Here is a 27858-nt window from a genome sequence, read left to right on the forward strand (position 1 = left end):
ATCTCTTGTGAATTTTAAATCTCTACCTATGCTTTGTATAAGCCGAAAATAGATCTCAGTGGCGTGCACTTGGAGAGGCCTATGTCCAGCAGTGGACTGCGATAGGCTGATGATGATGATGATGATGATGCTTTGTCTGCAAGTCTAAAGCTATTTAATAACTGCACATAACTAGCTTTTGCTCCCGGATTTACCTGTACTTTTGATATTAAGATCCCTACATACCCACTTTATTAACCGACTTCCCAAAAAGGAGGAGGTTCTCAATTCGGCCGGTATGATTTTTTTTTTTTTTCTATGTATGTACATCGATTACTCCGAGGTTTATAGATCGATTTACGTGATTCTTTTTTTGTTCGACGCTAAATAGCTGCCAGTTGGTCCCATAGTCATCAGGTCAGGATCTGATGATGGAAACCCTGAGAAATCGAGGGCAACCTTCGAAAGTTGTGTATGCCTACATAGGGTACATAGGGTAAAAACTTGACACTCAGGTATATGCCTGAAAGCACTATTCAACAGTGAAGGTTTGGAGCTGACCTGATGATGGAGACCAGTGAGGGTCGAGGGAACTCGACAACTGAATATGTAAACTACCTCGTGTTTGGGCTTATATTATTTGTATTGACGAGACCTTTGCAACAGTGAAGGTTTGGAACTGACCTGATGATGGAGACCAAAGAAGGTCGAGGGAATTCGACAACTAAATATGTGAAATACCTCGTATTTAGGCTTATATTCTTTGTATTGATGAGAACTTTCCACTTATATGGATAGTGACAACTATTTGTATCACTGAAAAGCTGTAAATAAAAAACTTTTTTACAAAAAAATTAAACCGACTTCTTCTTAGTAACATCGATTAGACACCGACTTCTAGGCCGATGCACCTAAAATAAGTTTTTTTCTTGCTTTTTAGTGTTTTTGGAAGTCGGTTTAATTTTTTTTATGTTAGGAGTGAATAAATTATCGCTAAAAAAATACCACCGAATTCAATAACATAGGTACCGTAAGTAAACCTTCTCTCTACGTCTGACAGAATATCTACTATGCTGAAAAAAAAATCAAAATCAGTTCAGCCAAAAGTGAGATAAACGCGCACAAAAATACATAGACACCTACAGGTCAAACTGAGAAGTCAGTTAGAAATGTTTCATCGTTTCAATGAACCAAAAAAAAATCTGAAACATGACGACTTTCAGATACACAATATTATTATCTGTTGAGTACCTACCTACTTGCTTCGTACTTATTGCACTACACTACATATAGTTTGGTTGCAATAATATGAGCCACATGGTAGCATACCATGCGATGTAAACATAGAAATTTGTTTTGCATTATATGGCCCGGCGAAACAAACTTCCTGCATTATATTTAATAAGGAATGCCTGTGAATATAATCCTCTGTGAAGTACATTTCAACTAGCTACTGAAATGTTAAGAATTTAGATATGTATGCAAATGTTTTTGTTTATTATTTGTAATGTCTTAATTGGATTATGAAACTTGCTGCACCAATCTAAAAATGTAACAGCATTGGTGCTGTAACTATTGGTGCAAAAAAAATATATTGCTGAAAGTGGAATAGGTACTCCGTTAATTTTCTGCGTCATCTTTTCAGCCGATTGACGTCCACTGACCTCACAAAGGCCTAAGTTCACCACTTTGCTGTTTAACTTATACCTAATAATAAGTAATTAATTATACCTAAATATTCTTCAAACATCCTAAGTTACGTGAAAAGAAAGAGTGCTAAGTATAATGTTAAATGAATAACCAAACTTTTATTTTCAAACGTCAAACTTCTGAGTATGTACAAACATATTTACACTTTTAGGATCACACTTTCACAAAAAATAAAGAAAAACTCAGTATGTTATTTGCTTTTAAGTACGGTATCCACAGGTTTAACATTTCCATAAACTTCCTAATGAACAGCGACATTTAGTGAGTACGACCTAAAATATCTATTGACCATTGCAAGCATGTTTGGCATAGCTACAAAATGTTATCGTCGTTGCCTATTTCGGGCAATGGTCATACTTAGTAGTGCACATAAGGACGGTTCTACACGAGCGTTTCATGTTTAAGCGCGATTTTAGAAGCGCGTGCTGCATGTAACTAGCGTTCACGTTGGCGCGTTTTGGCACAAAATATACATATGTCCTTTGATATGCTTACAAGCTTGTAAAACCTGAAGTTTTTACAGTTCCCATTACTTATTTCGAGTTTACATGATAAAATACGCATGTCAGACGTTTTTGAAGAGCTAAATATATGTTGGTTTGTAATCTTTAGACGCGTATGTCAAAAACACTGTGTACGCCAAAAAAAAGCGCTAGTCTGCAATTGCCCTAACTAATACGAGCATATCGTGTCAAATGGTGGGGAATGTTCGGGAATGTCTGGGTAACATGTGCATTTCTGTGCAACATAGTGCGAGTGCATTGAACTATTACAAATAAATACCGGGCCGCATTACCAATGCGTGTTTCCGATCATTCACGGAATTACTGACATTGTATCCCGTATGTGTATCCTTGGTTTTATTTTGTTATTGAAATTATTTGTTAGCTAACTGGGATAATATTATGTTGCAGTTTTTCTATAGAATGGAAATCTGGTGAATATTAATTAATAATTTTCGAATAAAAAATAAATAAATATTAATACGAAGTGACAAACGCGTGTCTGTCTGAACGCGTTAATCTGAGAAACTACTAGTCTGATGTGAAAAATTCTTTCAATGTTAGATAACCATATAGAAAGAAAATAGGGTTAGGTACTCTTTTGCTTTTTATCCAGGTGCACGAAGTAGTTCTTATGGGATGCGGGTAAAACCGCTAACAGAAGCTAGTTTTCACATAAAATTATTTTAATGTACAACAAATTCCCACACACAAATGTACACTCGACATTTAAAGTGATTCCGTATGCGAGTAACATTTTCACTAAATTGCTTGAACAGTTTGAGCCAAAACAAATTATATGGTTGCCAAAAATCAGCCATTGGACCGGATCTTAGATATTATTTAACAAATGTATCACGTGAACAGAACTAGGTTATTCTACGTAGGATATTTCTAGAAATTATGAAACATATTTCTTTTCGTATCATTTTCCGTAGACTGCGAAAGTCTGTAAGATAGATTTTTTTGTATAGATACGTCGAAGTATTTCCAAAAGAAAAGATGGTACCTATATACTTATTTATCACATATGGTACCTACAGTTATTGATAATATACAGTTATTGGTAATATGTTTTTCAATTCTATCGCGTCAATACTTGATATGTCCATAAAATCAAGATTTTTGTGACAAAAAACAATGCCTTAATTTTTTCAGTCAGGTCCTCAGTGTATTAGTTGTTTTTTTGCTGAATCAATACAGCGGACAGACAATTAGCTCAGACGAAAAAAACATATATACTAGAAGTTCTAACTTATTCATTTGGAAGCTGATTAAATTGCCTTTTAAATTCCTATATAATTGGATCCTATCGGAAAACCTCAAAGGCGTACCAGAACCTATTAATTAGGTAATCGATCCCCTATTCACCTATTCCTATTACTATCCGGGGCTTGTTGTGGCTTCGCTTCGCAACATATTATATTGTTAAAGTCTGAAACTATACCATGTACAGTCAGAAACAAAAGTGCCTACCTACATTAACGAAATTAAAATTAAAACTCCCAAGAACCGACTACTGAGCAAAAGAATCTGAATAACTGAGAATTACAAGTCACACAGTTTTTGTGTTTAAGGTTTTAGGTAATTTATACTACTGTAATGCAGAAGGATAATTGTTTTGTTTATTTGTACCCATAGGGCTCCAAAACTACTGAACCGATTCGTAAAAGCCTTTCAGTGTTAGGAAGAAAAATTCTTCCCGAGTAACATAGGTTATATTTTGTACGGGCCGGCAGCAGTTCTCACGGAACGCGGGCAAAGTTGCGGGAAGACAGCTAGTGCTTACAAATTTTGTAATTTTGATTGTATATTCATGGATTATTTTTGCTGCCTGTACCCATACGTAGCTAGGCAGGTATACTGCTTCCTGAACCCTCTAAACTAAATTGTTTAGAACAAACTCTTCTCGTGGTTTACGATCATAGCTCTATTATGCCGTATCCGTTTGTAATTGTTTAAACGGGAAACGTTAAGTACGCGTACATGGAGTATGTATGTGACAGAGAGCGAACCTGTCAGTACGGTAATTTAGAGAAAAAAATAGTCCATTAATATTCTGAAATAAATAAAAAAAATCGTTTATGATTTTTTTTTTTAATATTTTAAAATTCTTTTACACACGATGATCACGTTTCTCACACCAGAATTAAAAGTGAGGGTTCTATCAAAACTCATGTTGCTTTACAAGCTCTAAGACTAAGACGTCCTTACGGCTTGAGTGAATGGCTAATCTCATCGGCATCACAGTTAGGTAGCAATATACTCGTGGTTTGTACAGATCTACTCGATCCTCGGTGCCTAATATCTTATTCTGTAGGCTAAACTTTAGGCAATAGAACTGAATGACAAATCTGGATCAATAGAACGACTATCAATAAACCAAGTTTTACAAAAAATCGAAAAAAAAATTAGAACCAGCGCAGAATGTGTATTCATCTGCATTCATAAGAAAGTAAAATGTTATTTTCACCATATAGTTAACTTTCTTATATCGATGTAAATAAAAAGTCATGATAAACCCGCTTTAATAGCGATCATTTGAAAGCTAACACGCTGTCGATTATCTTCATGTGATACTCGTATTAACACTTATTTGACGGCAAAGCCCTATCGAGCTCGTCTAAACGATGCTATCACAATAAAATCATATGCAATGGAATATGAACCTTAATACAAAAGCAACTAAACTAAAAATTGTTTGAATGACATAAAGTTGATTGGTTGGGGTGTCATGTATCCTCTGATTAGTATTACAGTTTCATCAATGAGTCAATAAGGTATTTGACCCCTGGTAAGTGACATTTGTGTATTTGTTTGATAAAAGGGCGAGTTATTTGCAAAACAATCATATTTAACTAATTTTAATTGACTTCACAGGCAGGTACTTATATTAATTAGGCGCTAATACGTACATGAAAAACAATATAGCTCTTATTGGTAGTCGGGTAAAAATATACTTATACCAAATGTTTTGTGGGACCTTACAGGACCTAACAGGCGTGCTTTCAAGCCATAATTATCAAATTATCTCTTTTTTACCCGACTGCAAAACGCAAAGGAGGGTAATGTATTTATCAGCCTATACATGGCATGTATGTATCTATGTATGTGAGCTTATTCCTTCGTAGCACTATTTTATGATAAAAAATATAGAGAAGGCACTATAACTAAGTTGTTCGAAGTAATTTATCGGTAACTAGGCCACAATAAAACTTATAAGACCCATGGTTCTATTTGGTATTACCGTTAGACAAGATAATTAATAGAGTGCCTAGGTTATTTACTTTACAGGAGTATGAAAAAAGTTATAATAACTTGAAGCTTCTGAGCTCAGCTGCAAATTGCTTGGGATAACACAATAATACCGAGTTTGTGAGTATTTAGATAATAATGTGGTCGTATTTACCAGATATTATTATTAATAGGTAAACGTAGTATTGTAAAAAGCAAAAAAATATGTAATTCTACTAATGACTGGAGTGATGTTAGTGTGCATACAACACATACGATGTTCTAAGCTGAAGGTACTAATCTATACTTACATATGGTATAAAGTAGTTTCTTTGGACGCACTAATCTCAAGAACTACTTATCCGATTTGGAGAATTATTTCAGTAGATATTAGAGAATTAATTTACCAAGGAAGTGTGCGATGGAGCTCCCAAGAGACACGGGAAAAACCATGACTAGTGCGTGTATTAACATTAAATATAGGTATAGTAAGTTCAACTCAGTCTTGCGCGCGGCCTTATGTGTGGGTAACCCTTGTACATATACAGTGACTTTGTGTGCGTGAGAAGAGGTACAGTCGGATACAAATACAGTTATTTAGGGGTACGTTACGGCGGTTTAAAGAAAAACAGTTATTACGTAATTTAATGTTTATTTATTTATACCTAATGATTCTGAATCGCTACTTGAAAAATCATACCTATGATGTATTTTGCATTTTTAGTCCACACTTTTATTTATTGTCCTCGTACCCCGAGCTAGAAAATATGTAAGGAGTATTTAATTCATCTTAGATATTTCACCTCATTTATTTCTTAGATACTGTCAATGTCAATTTGAAAAAACGTATGAGAAAATAATGAAAAACTGTAAAATGTAATAATAAAGGTAGAAACACATTATTGAAACGCCACGCCACCCGACAAAACGTGATGCGTGTTGAGTGGAATCAATTCGTACTATTTTCTATGCCTAGAATCACATTATAAACACCCGACGCAACAACATGCGCGTACACGCCACCCGATCCCTGACTGCCAGATCAACGTGTCGCCGGTGGTGGGGGTAAACACGCCACCCGACGCACCGCTCGCAGTGTGTTTCTAGTGCAGACCCGACGCCACGCGTCATTTGTTCGAGAACTTTCTTTGATTTTGCACGCGGATTTTATTTGCATCTTTTGGAAATGAGGGACGAACAATTAATAGAATTAGTGAAACGATATCCTATTCTATATAATACTAATTTAGCTCAGTACAGGGACCATACTGTACGAAATAATGCTTGGGAAGAAATTGCAGGGGAAATGGATACACCAGGTAAGTTTTATTACGAATATTATTTATTACAAAATAGAATATACTTATTTTTTACTTGAATATATATACCTATTGGATAGGACTGTATATAAAATTGAATAAAAAATGCTTCGTGAAAATTATATAAGAGAGTTGTATTCCGCAAGACTTATTTTTGACAACGAAAAATTAAAAAAAGATAAAACAAAACACAGACACAAAGAGGTTCCTACTTTATAGGTTTTGGTGTTTTACATTAAAAAAGGTTTCACGTTCTGGGTATCCCGAAGACCTATGTTAACTAAATATACATATATCTCGTATGAACTTAGTTTTGTGATTTTTTTGAAGAGTAGCCATGTTATTAATGTTGTCTACCTCTCCTCACAATATCAAGCTGCCACGGAACGGCGCCTTCACTGTTAAAATATTCTTTGAATTTGTTTCTCACTGTAAAAGCATATTGTGTGGAATTTCTACGAATTGGATTTAAATTGTCAAAGGCGGTAGATTCTGTCACATTTGTCTCTGGATGATCACAGTTCGAGGGTAAATTATCCGTGCCCAAATAATTGTGTAAGCAACATGTTGCTAAAATTATTTTGTCGACCATGTCAGGTTGTACTGACATAGGACCTGCAAATACACGCCATCTTGATCTTAAGATGCCAAAAGCATTCTCGACTATTCGTCGAGCACGACTGAGTCTGTAATTGAATATTTTATTGGGTTCATTGTTACGAACGTCATTCTTACTGCAGGGTCGCATCAAAAATGGTTTTAAGGGAAAAGCTTCATCTGCCACAATCACATGTGGCAATGGTTCTGAATTTGGAGTTAAAGGGTTAGCGGCTGGCAATTCTAATTTTCCTTTTTCTATTAATTCTCCTAAAATGGATTTTTCAAATATGCCACCATCGCTGTTTTTACCATAGGATCCGACGTCCACAACTAAAAATCTATACTTTGGATCTACTACAGCTAGTAACACGATTGAATTAGTTCCCTTATAATTCCAGTAATTTGAACCACCATTTATAGGACAAATAATATTCACATGTTTTCCATCTATTGCTCCACAGCAATTTGGGAAATTCCAGTAATTTCTAAAACCATTTTCTGATTCTTGCCAAATTGCAGTTGTAGGTTTGGGCATATAAATAGGACCCATTTTCTTCCAAATTGCATTGCAAACGTCTTGCACAATGTTTCGTACGGTACTGAATCCCATTCGATAGTTGAATCCCATCGATCTAAATGAATTGCCCGTGGCTAAAAACCTATAACAAAAAATTTAATTATTTTTCTTTTCTTTCAGTTGAAGATGTAAAAAATAAATGGGCAAAATTAAGAAACTGCTTCACAAATGCATTGAAAAGACGCCGCAAGAAGAGCGGTCAAGCAGCAACTAATTTAGTACCTTGGAAATTTGAGAAGCAGATGGAATTTCTGTTACCACATTTAGAAGGGAGACAGACTGTTACAAACTTAGCTGATATAAATGATGAAGATTCAACACAACACTCTGAATTGCAATTTTCTGAAGAATCTGCACTTTCACCTCCTCCTATAATTCGTTCACCTACTCCAGGGTCCTCTTCTTCCAGGGCATCTGCTGCAAGAGCTTGTACTACTCTAAATTTTACCCCGAGACGCACAAACAAAAATGATAGTGATACTCAAATTTTACGAGAAATGGTTGATGTAATGAAAACGACGCAGGATATGAGACAGAAAAGAGGAGTACCAGACATGGATGAAAATGACTATTTTTTTTTATCAATGAGTAAACAATTGAAGAAGTTACCTAAAACAGACCAAGCTGAAATAAAATTTCAATTACATAAGCTAATACATGATTCGGAAATGAAAATGCTTAATAACCGTGAAAGAATTCTGAACACACCGATAAATATTACTAGTGATAATATAATTCACAATTCTAATAAGCCATTTATTGTAAAACCAAATCAAAGTCCATATACACACACTAGGACAACAGAAAAAGAAAATGTACCGGTTAATATTATCCCTAACCAAACATCGCGTGATTTAGAGAAGACTACATTATACTATAACTTAAATACGAATCAAATAATGTCGAATCCAAATGTGACTCAATATAGATATTACGACCATTCTCTATCAGCACAAAATGATGTGTCAAAAGTAGAAGCTGGACAGTTGCCAAATGAAAATACTAATTTGAAAGAATATTATGATAGTTTTGACCATGAAGAAAAGTTTTAAAAGACAGTCTGATCTTATTTTTTTTTAAATATCTAGTAGTTATTTACCTGAGGCATACAGCAAGTCTTTCTTTTGTTCTGATTGCTTCGCGAAATGTTGTCCTTTTCTTTTGTATATCATTTTTAATAAATTCATGTATTTCCTCAAATTGTGTTTTAGTAACCCGAAAATACATATGAAATCTTTCGCTGTCATTAAGTAAATCTTGATAAAGAGCATGATATTCACCACACGTACTTCTCTTTTCATTTATTTCATGCACCCAGTAACGTCTAGTTTGTTTCTTATTCTTGAGTCGTTTTAGTAACATATATGTACCCAAAATTTGCATCAATCCATCTTCAAAATCTTCATCTGACTCGTTATTTAGAAGATCCATAGTACACGACTATACATGTTCACCGCCGCACATAGACTGAATTAAAAAATTGCGAGCGTGTCGTGGCATCACGTGTTGGTAATGTGCACAGTGCTCATGGGGTGGCGACACGTTGTGTGGCGTGGCGTTTCAATAATGTGTTTCTACCTTAAAAAGCTTTGAATGTTGTTTCATTTTTTGAAACGTTACCTGACTCCTTAAACATTTTCTCCGTGAAGAACTAGACATTTTTGTAAACGACTGTACCCAAAACAAAAAGCGATAAGAACACGTCATGCTCGGACGACGTCACTGTCACACGAACGAAAGTTGTATATTTACAAGCCGACGCACACATAGGGCCGCGCGCAAATCTGAGTTGAACTATCTATAATTAACTAAACAAATATAGATAGTCAGTTTATGTATTTCTGTGGAGACGTTTAATAAAAATACGAACCCTTCACCAACGTCGGAACAACCTTCTTCGGCTTCTTATTAATCTTAATATTACAAGTCAACTTCTCAATAGCCTTCAATATCTTAATGCTGACTTTATTAATCGTTCTGAGCTTCGGATCGCTATATTTCGTTCGTGATCCATCGCCTACGGTTTTCTCACGACCCGAGTCCACACTATCTTCCGATTCAGTCGACGAGTTCTCTGACACAGGATGGAAAATATAAGGGCTGCTTTTGAAGCAAGGGGAGTTCATTTTGCCTTGAAAACTTCACTGGGAGAAACACACAAGGAATTTAACCATATTAGAAATGCAGTATTAATACTTAAAAGCGACTATTCTCTACGAAGTCTTGATGAACGTTGTGCAAAGGCGGCGACGATACTGTTCTAAGACTATTCGAAGTTCAGGAGGCGATATCCAGAAGACCCACAGACCGTGACACCGCTCCCTAAGTCAAGCCCCTGAGACCTTGGCCGGGCTTATTACGACGACGTAATTAATCTGGATTTGGCTACAAATGATTGTTCAATGGCAGCATAGAGACGTATAGCAATCAGACTGAGACTGAAGCAAATCGACTGTAAATGGGTGAATCGGTTTAACCGGATATGGGATTTTGTTTGAGACATGCAGTTGTTCATTCGTTAAGGTCAAATAAACTTAAGCTACTAAATCTAAGCTTGAGAAATGTCTGGCAATTTTTAAAAATGTTTTCTAATCTAATTTGTAACAATATGTAGCTAATCCAAACAACCATACATAGAAATTTGGGGAGACCTATGTAGGTATCATAAAATGATGAACGCATTCAAGTAAATTATTTAAATAGGTAGATAAAAACTGTTATTAGGTATTATTTTATTAATATGATTGAATTTAATCCTGGAAGAACCACTACACACCTTCTATAACTACTTACTGCATTTACCAAATTTAGCAAAATAATAAATGATACGTTACAAGTACGTTACATATCTAACTACCTCCTAATATAGAGTTATAATCAAAGATACATCAAATAAAACATTCAGACCTAATAGGATAGATATATACTTAATTACCACAAACTATTAACATCATTATCCAAATAGACCAAATTATCAAAGATCAAAGTACGAATTTCCCAAAGCGTGTCACAAAAGTATCTTCGTGGTAGGAAGCCCAATTTCCGTCGCTAAAAGAAACCACAGCAACTCTGGAGAGCCAGAAACAATCGTTTGAATGTCAAAAAATAGGTCAAATGTCTATTTCCGTTACATCATTCAAGAACTTCTGTATAAAATGATGAAAGTCTAAATATAGCTATTGTAGCGCCTACAAGAAAAATGACAGCAACGCGAGTTGGAGGGAGTTGCTATGATGTTTTAGTAAGGAGGTTAGTAATTTTGATAAAACTTTATCTTGCACTAGCCGTTTCCCAGCGGTTTCACCCGCGTCTAGTGGTAACTAATAAAATAAAATATAGCCTATGTAACCCGGGAAGAGTGCAGCTTTCTACCAGTGAAAGAATTTCTCAAATCGGTTCAATAGTTTCAAAGCCAGTATCGACACAAAAAAAGAAATCCTCTCTATTACCTATATTTAGTATACATTATTTACTAAAGGCAGTGTTAAGATAATAACTACGTAATAAAAAAGTCGTTTAATTATTTTTTCTCTAAGAAAGAACCAAGAACGTGATCAGCGTTAAGAGAGGTTTTAATTAGGTATAAGTAAATACCTACTCATTTAATAAATATTCCTTCCTAAAATTAATCCCGGCTTTAAGCTTTCTTGACCTCTGTTTAGAATTATCTTATTTTATTGTTCTGTTGCCAAGCAATGTAGAAATAAAAAAGATACGAAAGAACCGTAGCAACAGACCACTTAATTGATTGAGGGAAGATTAAAAAAGATTTATGTAATAAAAATAGCCATAAAATAATGTATAAATTAATAATGTTAAATTCCGTTCATATTTTCAGCAACAACGACGTTTTGTTCATTTTAACCAATGTGTTTTGCGTTAGTCTGTACTCGCTAATATCAGGAATTACTGGTCTGATTTGAAACAATATTCCAGTGTTAGGTAGCCCATTTATCGAAAAAACTTTAAGGTACTTTTTATCAGGTACATGAAGTAGACCCTTCTTTTTTTTTGTTTCAGCTGAGGAAAATGCCTGACACACACCGCCCGGGGAGACGGTGAGGTTATGTGGGGCTTGCACCCACTAAAAACCTCAGCTTTTGTGCCGTCTTCTGCCTTTTAGAGAGGTGCCACGAGGACCAAAGACGACTTTCGTGACCTCACATGAAGTAGACCCTACGGAACACGAGTAAAACCACCAGTACAAGCTAGTGTTACATACGGGTCCCTCGGCATGGTAACGGTTGACATTCTAAAACCATCCTTACTATCACTGTAAAATAACACAGCGCGACTTAACGTGTTCTCCGAAACACTAGTCATAGGGTTCAAACGTGTAACGGCTTCCAGTTCAAATGTGGAACGACTTCCAGTTCAAATGTCGAACGACTTCCAGTCCAATAAGGTCGCATTTTAAATCATCCTTCATGCTCCTTCAGAAATATCGATAGCTTAAGAACTCTTTTGGAGTTTTGTCTCAGAAATGTTGAACTAAGCTTTCGATAATGATGTAGAATTTAGAAGTTAACTTACAAAGTATAAATAACTTCATTTTTTTTCGCTCAGGGTTGTACAGGTTAATAAATATTAATCGAGACAGCCTTTTTATAGCCCCACTGCTGGGCACAGGTCTCCTGTCACACGGAGAGGATTGAGCGTTAATCACCATACTAGATCACATAATCAATATTTCTAGGGTACAAGAAATCACAATAACAGACGTTTTTAATTGAGTGATTTTAGGGATAGTTGAAATAATTAGGTAAAAAATTTTTAATATGATTGCTTCTACGGCATGGAATGAAGAAATTACATCCTTTTTCTAGCAATAGACCCTATTATTAAGTAAAAAATGAACAAATGAAACAAGCTCTAGCTGAATAATTCTCACAGAAAACAAAACAAAGATTGTGTGGGTCTAGGTTATTAATTAGATAACATTCACTAAAATGGTCTGAATACTTATTGAATATACCTCGTGCTTGATAATACACGAAGTTCTTTTAATTAACTAAGTACCAGCCAATTCAGTTCCTAGAAATTGTTAGGGTAGGTACACTTTGTTATAGCTTTACCTAAACATTCTTACTTTTCAGCATAGAAATCTCCTTATAACTACGAATTTAAGTTTTAATTTTATCAAGCTTTTTGCGATTACACGTCTACATTTCAGCCGCTAAAAAAGAAAATTGTACCTATTAACTTTCCTACCTGAAACATATTTTATTCACGCTCTAAAAGACCTAGCGATAACATTTTATATAGACCAAAAAAATTAACACGCATTTCCACAGTAACATTAAAACGAGATTATCACTACATGAAAAAATAATACTTATTCACTACAAAACCTTTTTACGTAAACATTATTATTTTCCCGTTTAATATCGTGAGCCTGGGACATTTTTTTGTCATACAAATTAAGTTTCCTTTCGCAATATATGGGTTCGCCTGAAAATAGCCGTAAACCTTTATTACCTACGCTAGGGATGAACAAAAACAATTTTGTTGGCCTAGCTCGTTTTAATTTATTCTGCCTAGTAATTTGACATAAAATATGAGTGCCTACTTTTCCTGAAGGGATAGGCAATATCACACATCGAGGATCTGGATATTGAGGAAAAAGCCTGTTTTAATACCGCGGATATAATTCATCGTTCATAGCAACAGCTATGGAATATTTTCTAACCGAAAAACTGAACACCTGGAACTGAGTTTTCTATCATAAGGATCCATAACGTACTAGCAGTTCGCAGTGCGTAAAGTAGAAAATTCTTCCCCGGGATAAAAGTACCAAATGTCATTCAGGACTTCCCAAAACTGAAATTGTTTTTAAAATCAGTTTGTTTTCCTTTTTTTTCAATACAAACCAAAACGTCTGTTATAGTTATTATTCTGTAATAAAGAAGATATGTAGAACGATAATGGTTGATACACATTGAAGTTTACATAACGCCTGCCTCCGCAACTCATCTCTATAAACCATGTTTGTGCCGAATGTAAGCTTCTCTAACGACCCGCGGTGGCAAGTCAGTTATGTCGTGTTTATTATTTGGCTGTGGGAATTAATAATGTTCTATATCCCTTATATTAGGTATTTGTTACAGTTCATTTGGATTTGGTTCAGGTATAAATGATTTATAGTCAGTGAAACCGACAATTTTGTTTTAATTTGTCATCGTGTTACACCTAGATCTAATTATTGTGCTTTTTATCAACGTAAAATAAACAACATATTGTTTCTCTATGAAATATTATTTAATATTGAGCAAACAAAACCACGACAATTTCTTGGAAACGTGTTTTAAATTGCATCCTATGTACATTCACAAACTGTTTGATATAATAAACATTCACTTTCTTTTGAGAATTTTCCTTTGAAATATTTTCCGAGTGCCTAACATAAGCAGTTTTATCGTAGAACTGAAGTGTTTGATATTCATAATATTCAGATACAAAAGCACTTACCTGATCTGTTTTCTTCGTGTGCTGAGTCATATGCCCTAGATACGGAGCTGCAGTCCCTTTCATCTTGATTGAACGTCCTGTAGTACTCCGTACGTTCCTGTATCGGAGTGCCTCGCTCACGTTCGTTCCTCACTGATTGATGAGACAATAAGCTAATGTTCTTTGCATGTGTGCGCGGCGTTTCCACACCGTTCATATCACTCGTGTTCATCGACCGCTGGTCACTCCTAAACCGCTCCTCACTATCCTGACCGTCACACCCATTCAGCACTATCTTCTTTATAGTCTTCACTTCTTCGACTTCGCTTATCTTGTGCTCAGAGATCGTCGAACGCTTTGTAATTTCCTCCTTCGTATGGAAATTACTGTCGCTGATAGAGCCCGACATTGTCTTACTTTCATATTCACATTTGCCATTCAACTTGCTCTCTGGTCGCAAATATTTTTCAAAAGGATCACTATTCCTTTTCGTATCAAAAGGATTCTTAGTGTTACTTTGTGCGTTGTTTGGAAGACTTTGATTTTGGAACTGATCTACACGATTTCTTTGAGAGAATTCAGATTTTTCGTTGGCAGTAGTTGTCGGTGTATAAGAATGATATCCATTGGTATTTTCGTTGTGATAAGAATACGGAAGACTGCTAGGCCCAGAGTCGTTTGTTTGCGTAAAATATGTAGGAGACTTCAAGTCTGAACTGTAGTCAATATTTGACGAACTATCTTTGAATTTATTTCTATCTAAGCTGGAGATTGACGCCCTACCGTTCGGTACGGGAAGTTTCGAACCACTTGAATAATTCGAGGGTAAAGTCGTAAAAAATGGATTTGTTGGATGGAATCTAAGTGGTTCTTCGTTCTGTGCCACTGATTTAACGAGCGGTGTAGAGTTAAGCGCCGCGGGAAGAGAGTTTAAGGATGCTCGAATGGCTGACGGTGAAGGTCGACTTTGCGGTGATTGCGACGGTCGGATGGTAGCATATACGGGAGCCTGGGGAGTCGCTCTACCGCTTTGCACTTCAGCTATTAGATGCGAAGGCCCTGGAAGACCAATAAAACAAGTTACTATACCATGTAAATAAAACTTAAAGTCTAACTACAAAACTAAAAACGAACATCGCGGCATAAAGTTCAGCCTGTCAATACATTTAAAGGAAGTTGTGTCACTCAACATTGAACTTTAGTTACGCAAACATAAAGTTGAGTTAGTGTTGCAGTGCCTTTCAACATTTCCTGGCAAACTGAGGAGCGATAAAGTCCCCGCTTCGCAATGGGGCTCTGCATATGCAGACGTGCGATAAAGTAATACATGTCTACTACACAAAAGGAATATTCCAGACTGGGAGAAGTATTCCACCTTCCTTGATTTATACGCTAGCTCATATTTTGTCTACTAAACAAGTTATATTGCTTTAGTTTTGCGTTTATGTAGATTTTCAGTATCTTTTATTTGGATTAGCATATTAGAATTTCATGATTTTCATGCGGGTAGCTAGAAGGTAAACGGTGAAATGTTTGTTTAGTTTTGAACCTTTGGCTGTGACATTTTTAACCGACTTCAAAAAAGGAGGTTCTCAATTCGACCGTATTTTTTTTTTTTTTTTTTTTTTTTTTGTATGTTTGTTACGCGATTACTCCGCCAGTTATTAATCGATTTTGATGATTCTTTTTTTGTTTGATAGGATATACTCCCGAGGTGGTCCCATAGTCATCAGGTCAGGATCTGATGATGGAAACCCTGAGAAATCGAGGGCAACCTTCGAAAGTTGTAGGCATACATAGGGTAAAAACTTGACACTCAGGTGTACGCCTAAAAGCACTATTCAACTGTGAAGATTTGGAGCTGATCTGATGATGGAAACCAGAGAGGGTCGAGGGAACTCGACAACTGAATATGTGAACTACCTCGTGTTTGGGCTTAAATTATTTGTATTGACAAGACCTTTGCAACAGTGAAGGTTTGGAGCTGACCTGATGATGGAGACCAGAGAAAGTAAGTCGAGGGAACTCGACAACTGAATATGTAAAATACCTCGTATTTGGACTTATATTCTTTGTATTGATGAGAACTTCTCACTTGTATGGATAGTGACAACTATTCGTATCACTGAAAAGCTTTAAATAAAAAACTTTTTTACAAAAAAATTAAACCGACTTCCCAAAACACTAAAAAGCAAAAAAAAATCTATTTTTAGGTGCATCGGCCTAGAAGTCGGTGGCAAAATTAACTTAGTAACATCCATTAGACACCGACTTCTAGGCCGATGCACCTAAAAATAGATTTTTTTTTGCTTTTTAGTGTTTTGGGAAGTCGGTTTAATTTTTTTGTAAAAAAGTTTTTTATGCGCTTTATAAATTGTGAATATGCGGAAACACGTGCAGCCACTTTGCCGAAACATTATGAATAAGAATGTGGGGAAATAGGCCTGAAAATACTGACAAATTATGCTTATGTTGTTGACAATGTGCTTTTAAATAAATGCTTCTGTGAATAAAATCATTAGATTTTGAACATTTAGATTATTTTCTGGTATACATTATTTAGAAAAAAAAATGGGTATTAACTGTAAAACTTTTGAGCAGTTTTTGCAAAACATACTTGCAAACTTTCAGCTTCATAGCAATATAGCACCCTTTATCTGTCCGACGAATATATATGAACTGGCAACCAGGCTAAGATACTCAAACAGCTACAAAAGAGTTGTTGTGGAATTTGTCGTAATTATTTAAACCTAAGAAAATCCAGCTTCTAAATAAGACCAAACTTTTCGTTAAAAAAGATGCTAACCAAGAAACAGTTATAACTCCTTATGCAAAACACATTCGCACAATAAACAATGATACCGCTAGCAAACAAAATGAGGCTTAAATACAAATCGATATTCAACAAAGTCAACGGTGAAATACATAAATATTATGTCAGAGTTCCCGCATTAGAGTAGACTGTAGACTTAACAGTCGCCCGACAGTTGACCCGGTTGGCAAAATCTTTTTTTAAGAAAATCTTGATTCCAACCAAAGTTATCAGTGGGTATGATACAAGCAGCAGAATTCCCGCTAAGGTTAAAAACTACTATTGAAATGCAATTGATATCTAATTGACACTTTATTAAATAAGCAGAATGGATCCCCTGATCTTTGTAATGTGCGTAAGTCTTTACTTCATTCTAATTTATGAGTAAATACAACCTATCGGCCAACTAAAAGTTTGTAGTGTGCTAGTACTTTTAAGCTTGCGATGTTCCAGGCTAATCCTGTCGACGAAAGCTTTGATGCACCGGAGTTTAGCCAATCAGAAGCATGGAACTGAAAGCTGAAGTAGTGGGTAGTCCGCTTTACGTAACAAGGAATTCCCTTGAAAATACTTGATGTTGTTGTTGCCTCTCTGAATGATGAGAAGATTTTGAGAAATCATTTTCATTTTAAACTTGTATAACCTGGACGTAATGATCATTATAGTTTTTGGAGGAACTTATGTATGATCTGATCGAAGTAAGTTTATAGGTATTCCTTTATTTAAGGTCTCAAAAAATGCTACACATAACTGTTTTTTTGTATGGCACTTTGTTTAACCTTTGTTTTGTATAGGTGTTATTTGGAACCGAGCTGCCAACTGTAGCTGCCGATCGCACTTGCAGCGGCTTATAAGTAGTTTCACATATATGCAGTATGCCCTTGCTGTCGAAAACTGTCAGCTTGCTTTCAATAAGTCTTTACTGATTTTTCTAAGAGTATCTATCGTAACTAGACTAAAGTCATATCTAACTAGGTAGCTACTGCTCTCTACTGGAACAGACACTTTAAAATTACTCGAGTTGAAACTCACAAATTTTTTCAAGCCTTTGTTGAAGAACTTTCTCATTCGTCTCCGCCGTCGAGGTGTGAACTGAATCAAATCATTAATGTATGTAGTTCACAGAATGTAGGTTCTACTGACTGCTAAAAACATAAAACTTTAGGTATATATGGAAACGATCCATAATAATGTAACTGTTGAATGTAATTTGGGAGCGGATAATGAGAAAAAACGTAGGCCGTTTGTGGAAAAGAGTTCTCTCTGGGTGTGGATGAAACCAAGGGGAACAGCTAGTAGTAAATAAATGGACACATGTTTCCTTTCCCCTTAAACGTTTATAACTTAGTTGCTTTAATAATAGGGTTGTTTCTCTCTCAGACCTAACAGTATATTCTTTGCTGGTAATTACCGAAGATTCTAAGAAATATAGAATAATATAAAAATAGGAATCAACTCACAAGTTTCATAATATTCTTGAAGAAATACTTGTTTATCAGACAGGCCATGACAACTATTATTGCCACAACTTTATTGCTGAACCGAGAAACTTCTGGGGAAACACAACAGTGAAATGTGAAAAGACCAGATAACGAATACCTCCGCAATGTCATATTCTAACATCACTAACTTTAGATTTTAATCTTCTAAAAGTTTTTTCATTGTTTTTGATTTAACTTCTTCCAAATCTTCGGTTTTTATAACACAATTTTTTAAAGGTATTAAATCGTAAGTAGCGGTTTATTTGACTTTTTTTAATTAATTAACATTTCTCAGTATTCTTGAATGTGAAAGAATACTGAGAAGAATATAGCTTGATGCATCGCTGGAATTAGTTAAAAATAATTATGTATAGTGGAAAATATTGTTTAGATTCTTTGGTTACTCAGACATATTAAACAGAAAATTCTTTAAAATTTTCCAACACCAAATTTTCGAAAGCTGATTTTCTGAAAAACCGCGTATTTTTCTTACTCGCAATCTATTGATATTATTTTTTCTGGAACATGTTCACTTATGTTTAATTGCAATTGTTGTTATTTATGATTTTGAAAAGTTTTCATTTTGCAAGTTTGTTTACACCAAAATGTCAAAACCAGAAGATTAACGTCATGTTAACATTTGCTCTATTCTCTATTTTTAGGATAGTTGCAATGCCCAAAGCGTCTTTACTTAGTAATTAAATTGGTTATGCTTAGTTATGATTTTTTTTAAATTATTTACATGAAACCTCCAAACAACAAGTGGTGTGTAAACTACCAAATTAAATCCATACAGGGATTTTTATCATCCTTTCGTTTTGTGAGAGCGCAGAGAATTTTGGAATCAACACATATCTGTTTATTTTTTGTTCGAAAGCAATATTCGAAAGATTTCACTTTTGACTCAACAAAATGTTGCGTTTGACAGTTCAATGTTCGTGACAAGAATAAACCAAAACTTGAACTAAAAATTGCTTAAAAATACCACGATTAGGTACATATCATCGTAATAAACAAGACTTCGTTGCGCCATTATAATATGGAGTTTAATTAAATCGATTCTGTATTGAGTAAAAAAGTCGTGGTGGCCTAGTGGGTAAAGGACCAACCTCTCAAGTATGAGGGCGCGGGTTCGATCCCAACTTAGGCAAGTACCAATGCAACTTTTCTAAGTTTGTATGTACTTTCTAAGTATATCTTAGACACCATTGACTGTGTTTCGGATGGCACGTTAAACTGTAGGTCCCGGCTGCCATTTAACATCCTTGGCAGTCGTTACGGGTAGTCAGAAGCCAGTAAGTCTGACACCAGTCTAACCAAGGGGTATCGGGTTGCCCGGGTAACTGGGTTGAGGAGGTCAGATAGGCAATCGCTTCTTGTAAAGCACTGGTACTCAGCTGAATCCGGTTAGACTGGAAGCCGACCCCAACATAGTTGGGAAAAAGGCTCGGAGGATGGATTCTGTATTGAGTACTTCTCATGTTCTTAATTATCAAACTTCATGTACCTAGGTATTGCATAAGGTAATTCCCAATATTCATATCTGTTACTATCCCATACAAATAATATCAAATCCCTTTCTGTAGCAAAACCACAGATTACCAGAATATTGGGAATTACCCCGGTAAAACAATACCCGGAATTAAGAAGTTCTCTATGTTCTATATTATTATGCCTTAAATATACAAACACGTGAGTAGTTACGTCTGTTCGTCATGAGTCTACTTAAAACTTACTTTTCAACTCGGAGCCTTTGCCAATTGATCTTCTTCTTGGTGACACCTCCCTGTCTCTGGCGACAACAAAACTTAGATTAAAACTTAAGAATGAGGTAACTTCAAATGAAACTTAGTATTGCTTCCTAGGGGTCTTGTAAGCTATGACTAGTAATAGTATTCTGGTAACGGATTCAAAGTTTGAATATCTAGTTAAATTCGGAATGAAATGGGCCCTAAAGATTTGGTAGAAGATAAACACTGATATTATTTCACAAACGAATGAAAAGAGAAACATTTCTAAAACACTGACGATGATGGTAATGCTACGTTATAATTTCGTAGCTAGTAGCAATTTGCTACGATAATAAGCTGAAATAAGTTTTCTCAAGATGACACGTGAAACTAGCTACGTCTATCATTTGAAGGTGCATTAAAGCCTCATTATGCCACAACCCAAAAATGTAAAATGAACTCAGTAGCTTAAATAAATAAAGCTGAGTTTTCATTACCAGCTTCGTGGTAAAATTAAAGCTGTCATTGCCCCCAAAGATTAGAATACTGGAGTCCTGACATGTCGGCTGCGATCCCATTTTGCGAGTCTGTATGAGAAACTTAAGTGGTCCAATTTACGTCATGACTAATCTACAGACGGGCCACTGTTCGATTCTCGTGTGCTGAAGAGTGATCGGATTAAAGCCGAAGCTCAAAATCGAAACTCGTGAGTCTGAGAATCGGAGAAGCCAGCGGAAATTTGAGCGGACCACGTTTATGTACCGTAGCTCAGTTATTTGGAAATGTTTGTTGTTTTTTGGCAATTTTTGCGAACCTGTCTTCGTTTTCCTGTTGTTTAGTTTCGCCACAAAAATTCATCAGGAAAACGGACTGCGGTTGCCATCACTATAGACGAGTTATTCCTCGATAAAAGTTCTGAGAATAATAGCATTCTGTTCAAAAGCTAAGGTCTTCTTTTGTCTTTTTCTACGACTTGCCTTTGTATAAATAAGTGTATCTCGCAATGTTATACTATGAACTAGGACTACTATGACTTGGATATAACATGGAAAATTACTATCCTTATCTCCCACACTTACGAAGAATAGGTAAGAAGGTATACATACTCATTCAATCCAAGCCGCAGTACAGGGCCAGCGGACCTGAGCATCGCGTGAGCATCAGAGTTGCTCATACTCTTCGTCGGCCGGCCATTGATGGAAGAGATCACATCTCCTTCGCGAATACCGCTCAGAGACGCCTTGCGACCAGGGTTCACCTGGAAAGAGAGAGAATTTTCAATTAATAGAATAAGAAGTCTATGTAGTTTCCCGAGAGGAACAACGCATATAACGGGCATGGGTTCTTGTGAACACTGTAAAAAAGTCAGATGTGAATGATGGACCAACGATTTTAAGAGGATGGCAGCAGCTAATTAACAAAAGTTGCTCAAGACTGGTATCGCGGATAAAACTCAAGTTTTGCAATAGAGGAGAGGTAATGTAAGAAGAGGGAAATAACCAGATAGTCATACACTATCAAAGGCGAGTAAATACTGGGGTAAAAACCCTTGAAATACAACACGAACTGATTTCACTTTACAACCTCTGCGAGTACCACTAGTTCAAAGTAGATTAATAAAGTAAACATGCCATTCATAACTTTATAAGTAGCCCTTTCAACCCGCATGCTTTCAAAACAGTATGCCTTTTTTAAACTTTCTAGGTCAAATTATGTAAAATTGTTGCTGACTAGGTTAAGTATTAACATCATCCTCAGTTATAAGAACGGCCACGTTATTATCTTTTAAAGATTATTTTTTGTCAAAAGTACATAGTAAGAATGTCTTCTTCCATACCTTCCCAACTAACGTCTATCTATGTTATTGTTAACTCACGTTACTATTGCACTTCGGTTTTATTCTGTTTATATCTTAGATAGTACACTCTAGCTTACTTTAGTACAAAGGGCGTATTGTGGCTACCTACACTGGCCACTTTCATTTGCAATCTGCACTTGTCACGCTGAGTAGAGCCGGCTGCAACTAAACAGCAAAGTGTTTGTTCACTGATGTTCTTGTATTTAAGTCTGTTTGTTTAGTTTTGTTTGAAGTTATTGGAGCTTTATTATGTAGAATTTTAATTACGTACATGTGAAATTCAATTTTCTATTGCCATAATATCTAATCACCACGATACCTAATACTATCTATAAATCTGCAAAATCTTGCAAAAAAACCATGCGTACCTATTTAAATATTTCCCTCTCCAATACCTTAATGGAAGCAAAGTAAGATAAGTTAATAAGAAACTCAACAATATTAAGTAATATTGTAACATGTTAGAAAATGTGGTTTATACCAAATATGAAGGTCGAACTTGGGTATAGACCACTAAAGATCAATACAAATGTAGAACCCAGGCGCCACAATTTGAAGGGCAAGTACGACAGCTTGTAAACAAAACCCATATTTGATTGTATGTACGTAACTGCGTATAATTTTAAAGGGAAGTACAGAATAGGGCAACATAAAGTTACAAACCGCATTGGGCTCCCTCCTCCTAGCCGCCGGTGAACAGAACTTCAACATTTCCGGGGGGAACCTACCCTTCACTCACACACACACACATACACCTACACACGCGATTTTATGTTAAGAAAGGTCATTGCTACGAACTGACACACAACAATGAAAAACAAAAGAACATCTGCTAAATTACCACAGCAGGAAATATTTTTAAAGAGACGGACCTTCCTCAAAGAAAGTCGTAAACGATACTAAGGCCCAGAGGCAGCACGCGAACTAACCAATTCCATCGAAACATTATATGGGCATTATAGAAAATGCATGCGCGTTGGACACACACCCATTGTTATGTTGCCCATCACTCGCTTCGAATATTAATCTTGTCGAAGGCGCGACGAAGGCGTAAGACCGCCTTAAGTCATGCGATCGTGCTTAGGACTCTGTTTCTCGACAAGTCAATGAACTTAGGACTTTACATTGTATGGAAAAAATATGAGATTAGGATACAGGGAAATATTTCAAATTGTATCGATAAAAGAAGAGTCTGTTGGAACGGGAGTTAGCTTTTTAAATATTGTTCGATAACTGACCTATTTTTACAACATGTGCGCATCCATTAGTTTAGCTAAAAGCACAGCAGATTGGATTAAAACATTGCCCTTTTTGCCTCGCCGTATAAGGGTTAATAAGAGAAAAATTCACTCTTTAGAAAGTGCACAGTTGTGTACAATATACAGAGAATGTAGCACCCATTTACCTGTGTACCAGCAAAATTGTGTGGTACGTTACCAAAACAAATTACGATCAGCAATTCAATTTCGAAAGTGAATTATGGCAATATGTCCACGGTGGCTAATTGTCACGGTCTATTAGTTCACCCGGCTCTGTTTACTGGCTGATAATGACGTTTCTCGATTAATGATCCCAAAAGTTGTTACGGAAAAAGCTATAGGCTACTAATATTATAACGATGTGCTTACATGATACTAGATGTACTTAGAGTGTACTTATATTTCCTGAGTATGATAGAATTTTGCAAAAGAAACTGGCCGAACGCATATTTACGAGCCACTTTTGTAAAGCAACTCGAAAGATACTCGTAACTCAGCAAGCTAATCTAGAATCTTAGGATTACCTCCAGACCAACAAGGCAGCCTCAAGACCTATAGATGTTGTACAAAACAAAAGAAATCTAACAAAGCCTTACCCTAAGAAGGTAAAAACAGTTGCAGCCAGCGATGAATATGGAAAAGAAAAGGCGGTTGCTCGTGTAGGGGAAATTCAAATTGCAAGTGCAAGCCATTGTTTGAAGCCCATGTAAGTCGCGGAACAAAGAGCATTATCGTGTACCAAACGTTCGAGCTTAGTTACGGATTAATGGCGTTTCTTCGAAGCGGTAAGAGTTTCCTCAATATATGGAAATTGAGGATCGTGGTGTCAATAATTTTATTTACGGGTTAAGTTCGTTTGTAAGGTAATGGTGATATGCGGTTATGTTAACAGTTCTATTGTGTGGTATATTTTTTGTTGTAAATAACGTATTTTGTACCGTTAAGTAACTTTTATCAGCAAGAAGAAGTTGATGCTTCTTAGCAAAAATCCATTTTTGTTTTAAGTATCATGAAATTGCCTTTTCTGCGTTTGTGAAGGAAAATATTCTGTTTTTATCACTATACGAATTTTATCGATCATAGCTTGAACCCTCCCCAAACACATGCGACTTACTCTTCATCAATAGATCCACTTAATTTCCCTAAACTTACAACATGAGTCTCGTTATAAGATGTTCAGAGAACTCGAGTGGGGAACAGTGGTGAACACGGAACATTTCGCCGCCGAAACTTCTGACCAGGAGTGTTTCGTCTTGCAGATTGTTATAATTAAATGCACAACTTGAGAACGGTCTCTTGTTAGTGCAATTAAATCAAGTCCCAAGAATGCAACTTTATTCGTTTTAAACTAAGATCCGTATGGAGTATTTTAAATGTGGGATTAAGTTAGTAGGTATGAATTTTGCATGCGTTTCCTAGAGCGAATGTGGCTTATAAATTCGTAAAAATGTTCGCTACCATCTTTAAAAATAAACTTTAAATGTAAAAGTAGTAGAAATTCCGTCTAACCCTAACACACTCAAACGAAATTGGCTAACACAATAAGCAAACCCCACTTGAAAGGATATACCAATTTTAAACTACAAAAACATCGAAGGCACCATTCCAATTGGTCCTTAAGCCCTCTCCAACCAGTAGTGATGTGCACAAAAAACCAATAAGTCGTGGAACTATTGGGGGTCTGCCGTTATTGGGCAGTCACTTAACTCTGCGGTCGTATGCAAGTCACGTCCGACTCGTGACTCCTCAACGCACGTGCGTGGCCTTACGATCATACACTCGACATATCTACTCGAATCCTAAGCCCAATTTATCCTACTTATTTCGTTATATATACCGTGCAATTTTACCACGGTTTTTACCTTTGTATTCGGAAAACGGTAACCGTAGGAATCAATACAAACTAATGGATTCGTAGTAAACGGAATGCTTTCTAGCTTTGAGACAGAGATACCCGATAACGAGACTCTGTCTTTTTTCTTGGAATTATTTTCGTTCGTTGGTTGTTTTAAATATTTATAGATATCTATTGAAATATGATATTTTGTTCGATATTTTACCTTCTTAATCACTAAGACATGAAAGTTAATTGTAAAGATACTACTTATAAGTAGAACAATAACGCTTAATTTAAATTAAACACAGATTAATGAGATTAAAACATTAATTTGAAGCCTTAAAACCACCTACGTGTCGCGATAAAGGGTTACGATGTTAACGTAAAGTCGCATGATGACGATTTTCTAAATGAGCACGTTTAATTGTTGCGCGTAGGTATAATTTACGCGCGAACAAACGACAAAGCGTTGAGAGCTTCGCAATCTCTGCGTAATGACGCTTACTCTTTGACGCGGCGTCACCCCGGGGATGGAGGATCAGGGGTGACACCAACTGGAAACTACAAGTGGATAATTCTGTGATCCGTGCTCTGTAGTGTAGTTTTTTTTTTGTAGCGTCATGGTACAAAAGATTATTGGGAATATGTAAACAAGAGACGCAAAATAATTAATCGCTTTAATTCTAAAATAATAAATAACTAGTACAGCGACTAGCTATGCATATGTTTGTTCCTGTATTTGGTGGAAACCGTATGCAAAACTATAGGTACAGCAATTTTGTTGTTGCCATAAAAGCAGACATAGCGGACTACGGTGTTAAAGAACCATAAGGCCTCTGCCTCGAATTTTGCGGGCAGCGCGGGGCGGCAGCGGCGGCGGCGCGGGCGGTCACCGTTTTGACTGGAGCTCACCGCTCGTTGCCCGCTCCCGCGCCGCTGTATTCGAGGGCCGGTCCATTTGATTATACGCGTAAGATCCTGCCGCTCCCGCGCCGCCGCCGCTGCCGCCCCGCTGCCCGCAAAATTCGAGGCCGAGGCCTAACATTTTTATTAAGTACTTAATTTGAAACTGATCACGGATGCTGAATGCAATACTACAGACGTCTTTATGAATAAATGCGTTATTAAAAATGTTCTGACGGCACGTGATCTTGAATGCGATTGAAGACAATTCATTTCGGTTGGAAAAAATAAAGCTGTTAAAACAATTCCTGTATTGTTCCTGCAGTATTGGTTTTGTGATATTAGTTATCGCGGATACATCTTTGTTATTTGAATTTGATGTAATGAATTAAAATAAGTAGACTAGTATTACAAATAATCTCCTAAATATGTTCAGAAACTCTTAGAAGGAATTGTATGAAGTCTAGCTGGAAGGCATAATATCTGCGTTTCGATTTACGGGAACTTCGTGTTTTGCATATTATTAGATTGTTTGGCATATGAAGGTCTGTTTTGTAGGAGATAGTAAAAGATACCTACATAGTTCTTAGCGGAAAATTGGTCGGTTTCTAAACCTGCCTCAGATTATTCCAAGGTACTATGTACTTAAGCTCATATAGTAATGAATATAGATTGAAAATTATTCGATTGCTTAATTAAAGTAAGTTGTAATCGAGAGATATTTTATCAATATCATTTTACAGAACATTGGGCTGTCAATAATAATGTTAGGTGTATGCAGATGTAATCATTGACTGGAATTAACTCGAGCATTGATCGATACATTGTCTCGAATCGCATTCTGATCTGTTGATGCGATTAATTCTACTAACCTTACTATTATGACCTAATGTGGTACTTATTATAGGTATAATAGGACCTTGAGTTACTAGAGTACAGAGTATTTCTTTATCTACCTTTAGGTATGCTAAACATTATGATCATTTTAGATCTGCCATTCCTGTAGGTGTATATCCAATTTTTAAACACTTTCCAATCCAATTTTTAGGCCCTTCGTCTCATGATGGAAATTGGTGCAAATAGCAATTTTATCTGTACTTGATAAACAAAAGCTCGATCACGTCTTGCTTATCCATAAACGTGATAGTTTGGATATTAGGATGATTGTAACCGTTACACGCAAATACTACTGAAAAGATTTTATGAAATCTTACATGTAAATTATTACATCACAATAATTTATTTATTGCCAACTTTTTATCTGACAGCAAGTAATATTTCCGTTAGGACACGGATAATCAGAAGTAAACAATCGTAAAACCCGATAAAATACATAGTTAAATGATTTAAATGTTCTCAAAGACAACCTATGTTAAGTTGATAACCAAGTACACTTCAAACACAACATTTTGCTCCAGTTGACTTTCCGCGTCTATTAATTTTAATATCCAAACTTTTCAGAAAACTTTCGAAATTCCGAAAGTTGGGAATTATTCAGAACCATTTGAACCCAGTTAATTTTCGACTTTTCAGCCCAAATTTATGTTTTGTTAGGTAAAGATATTTTACTATTTAGGTATTTGAGTTTTCCTTGTTTAATTCGAGTATT

The 27858-nt window shown here is 36.0% G+C and overlaps 3 protein-coding genes across 10 annotated transcripts in view; 1 reads left to right on the forward strand and 2 right to left on the reverse strand.

The window, feature by feature from the left end:
• Positions 1 to 27858, reverse strand: part of LOC124631675 (vinexin) — a 184541-nt gene that overhangs the window by 126541 nt on the left and 30142 nt on the right. For 7 of the 8 annotated variants that reach the window (XM_047166191.1, XM_047166192.1, XM_047166199.1 and 4 more), the window contains 3 exons: positions 21499 to 21650; positions 20399 to 20454; positions 14391 to 15428 (listed from right to left, as the gene is read on the reverse strand). In XM_047166191.1, the coding sequence (XP_047022147.1) occupies positions 14391 to 15428; positions 20399 to 20454; positions 21499 to 21650 (1246 nt within the window). Of the gene's footprint in view, positions 1 to 9792; positions 10064 to 14390; positions 15429 to 20398; positions 20455 to 21498; positions 21651 to 27858 lie in introns of those variants that run through there. The other variant, XM_047166200.1, reaches the window with a different exon arrangement.
• Positions 6369 to 9010, forward strand: LOC124631678 (transcription factor Adf-1-like). The gene is made up of 2 exons (XM_047166202.1): positions 6369 to 6745; positions 8043 to 9010. The coding sequence occupies exons 1-2, from the start codon at positions 6613 to 6615 to the stop codon at positions 8972 to 8974; spliced, it is 1065 nt and encodes a 354-aa protein (XP_047022158.1). The 5' UTR covers positions 6369 to 6612; the 3' UTR covers positions 8975 to 9010.
• Positions 6747 to 9353, reverse strand: LOC124631677 (protein ALP1-like). Its single transcript, XM_047166201.1, has 2 exons — positions 9022 to 9353; positions 6747 to 8004 (listed from the first exon to the last, which is right to left on the reverse strand). The coding sequence occupies exons 1-2, from the start codon at positions 9351 to 9353 to the stop codon at positions 7089 to 7091; spliced, it is 1248 nt and encodes a 415-aa protein (XP_047022157.1). The 3' UTR covers positions 6747 to 7088.

Source organism: Helicoverpa zea, chromosome 7 (assembly GCF_022581195.2).
Source record: "Helicoverpa zea isolate HzStark_Cry1AcR chromosome 7, ilHelZeax1.1, whole genome shotgun sequence".
NCBI lineage: Eukaryota > Metazoa > Arthropoda > Insecta > Lepidoptera > Noctuidae > Helicoverpa > Helicoverpa zea.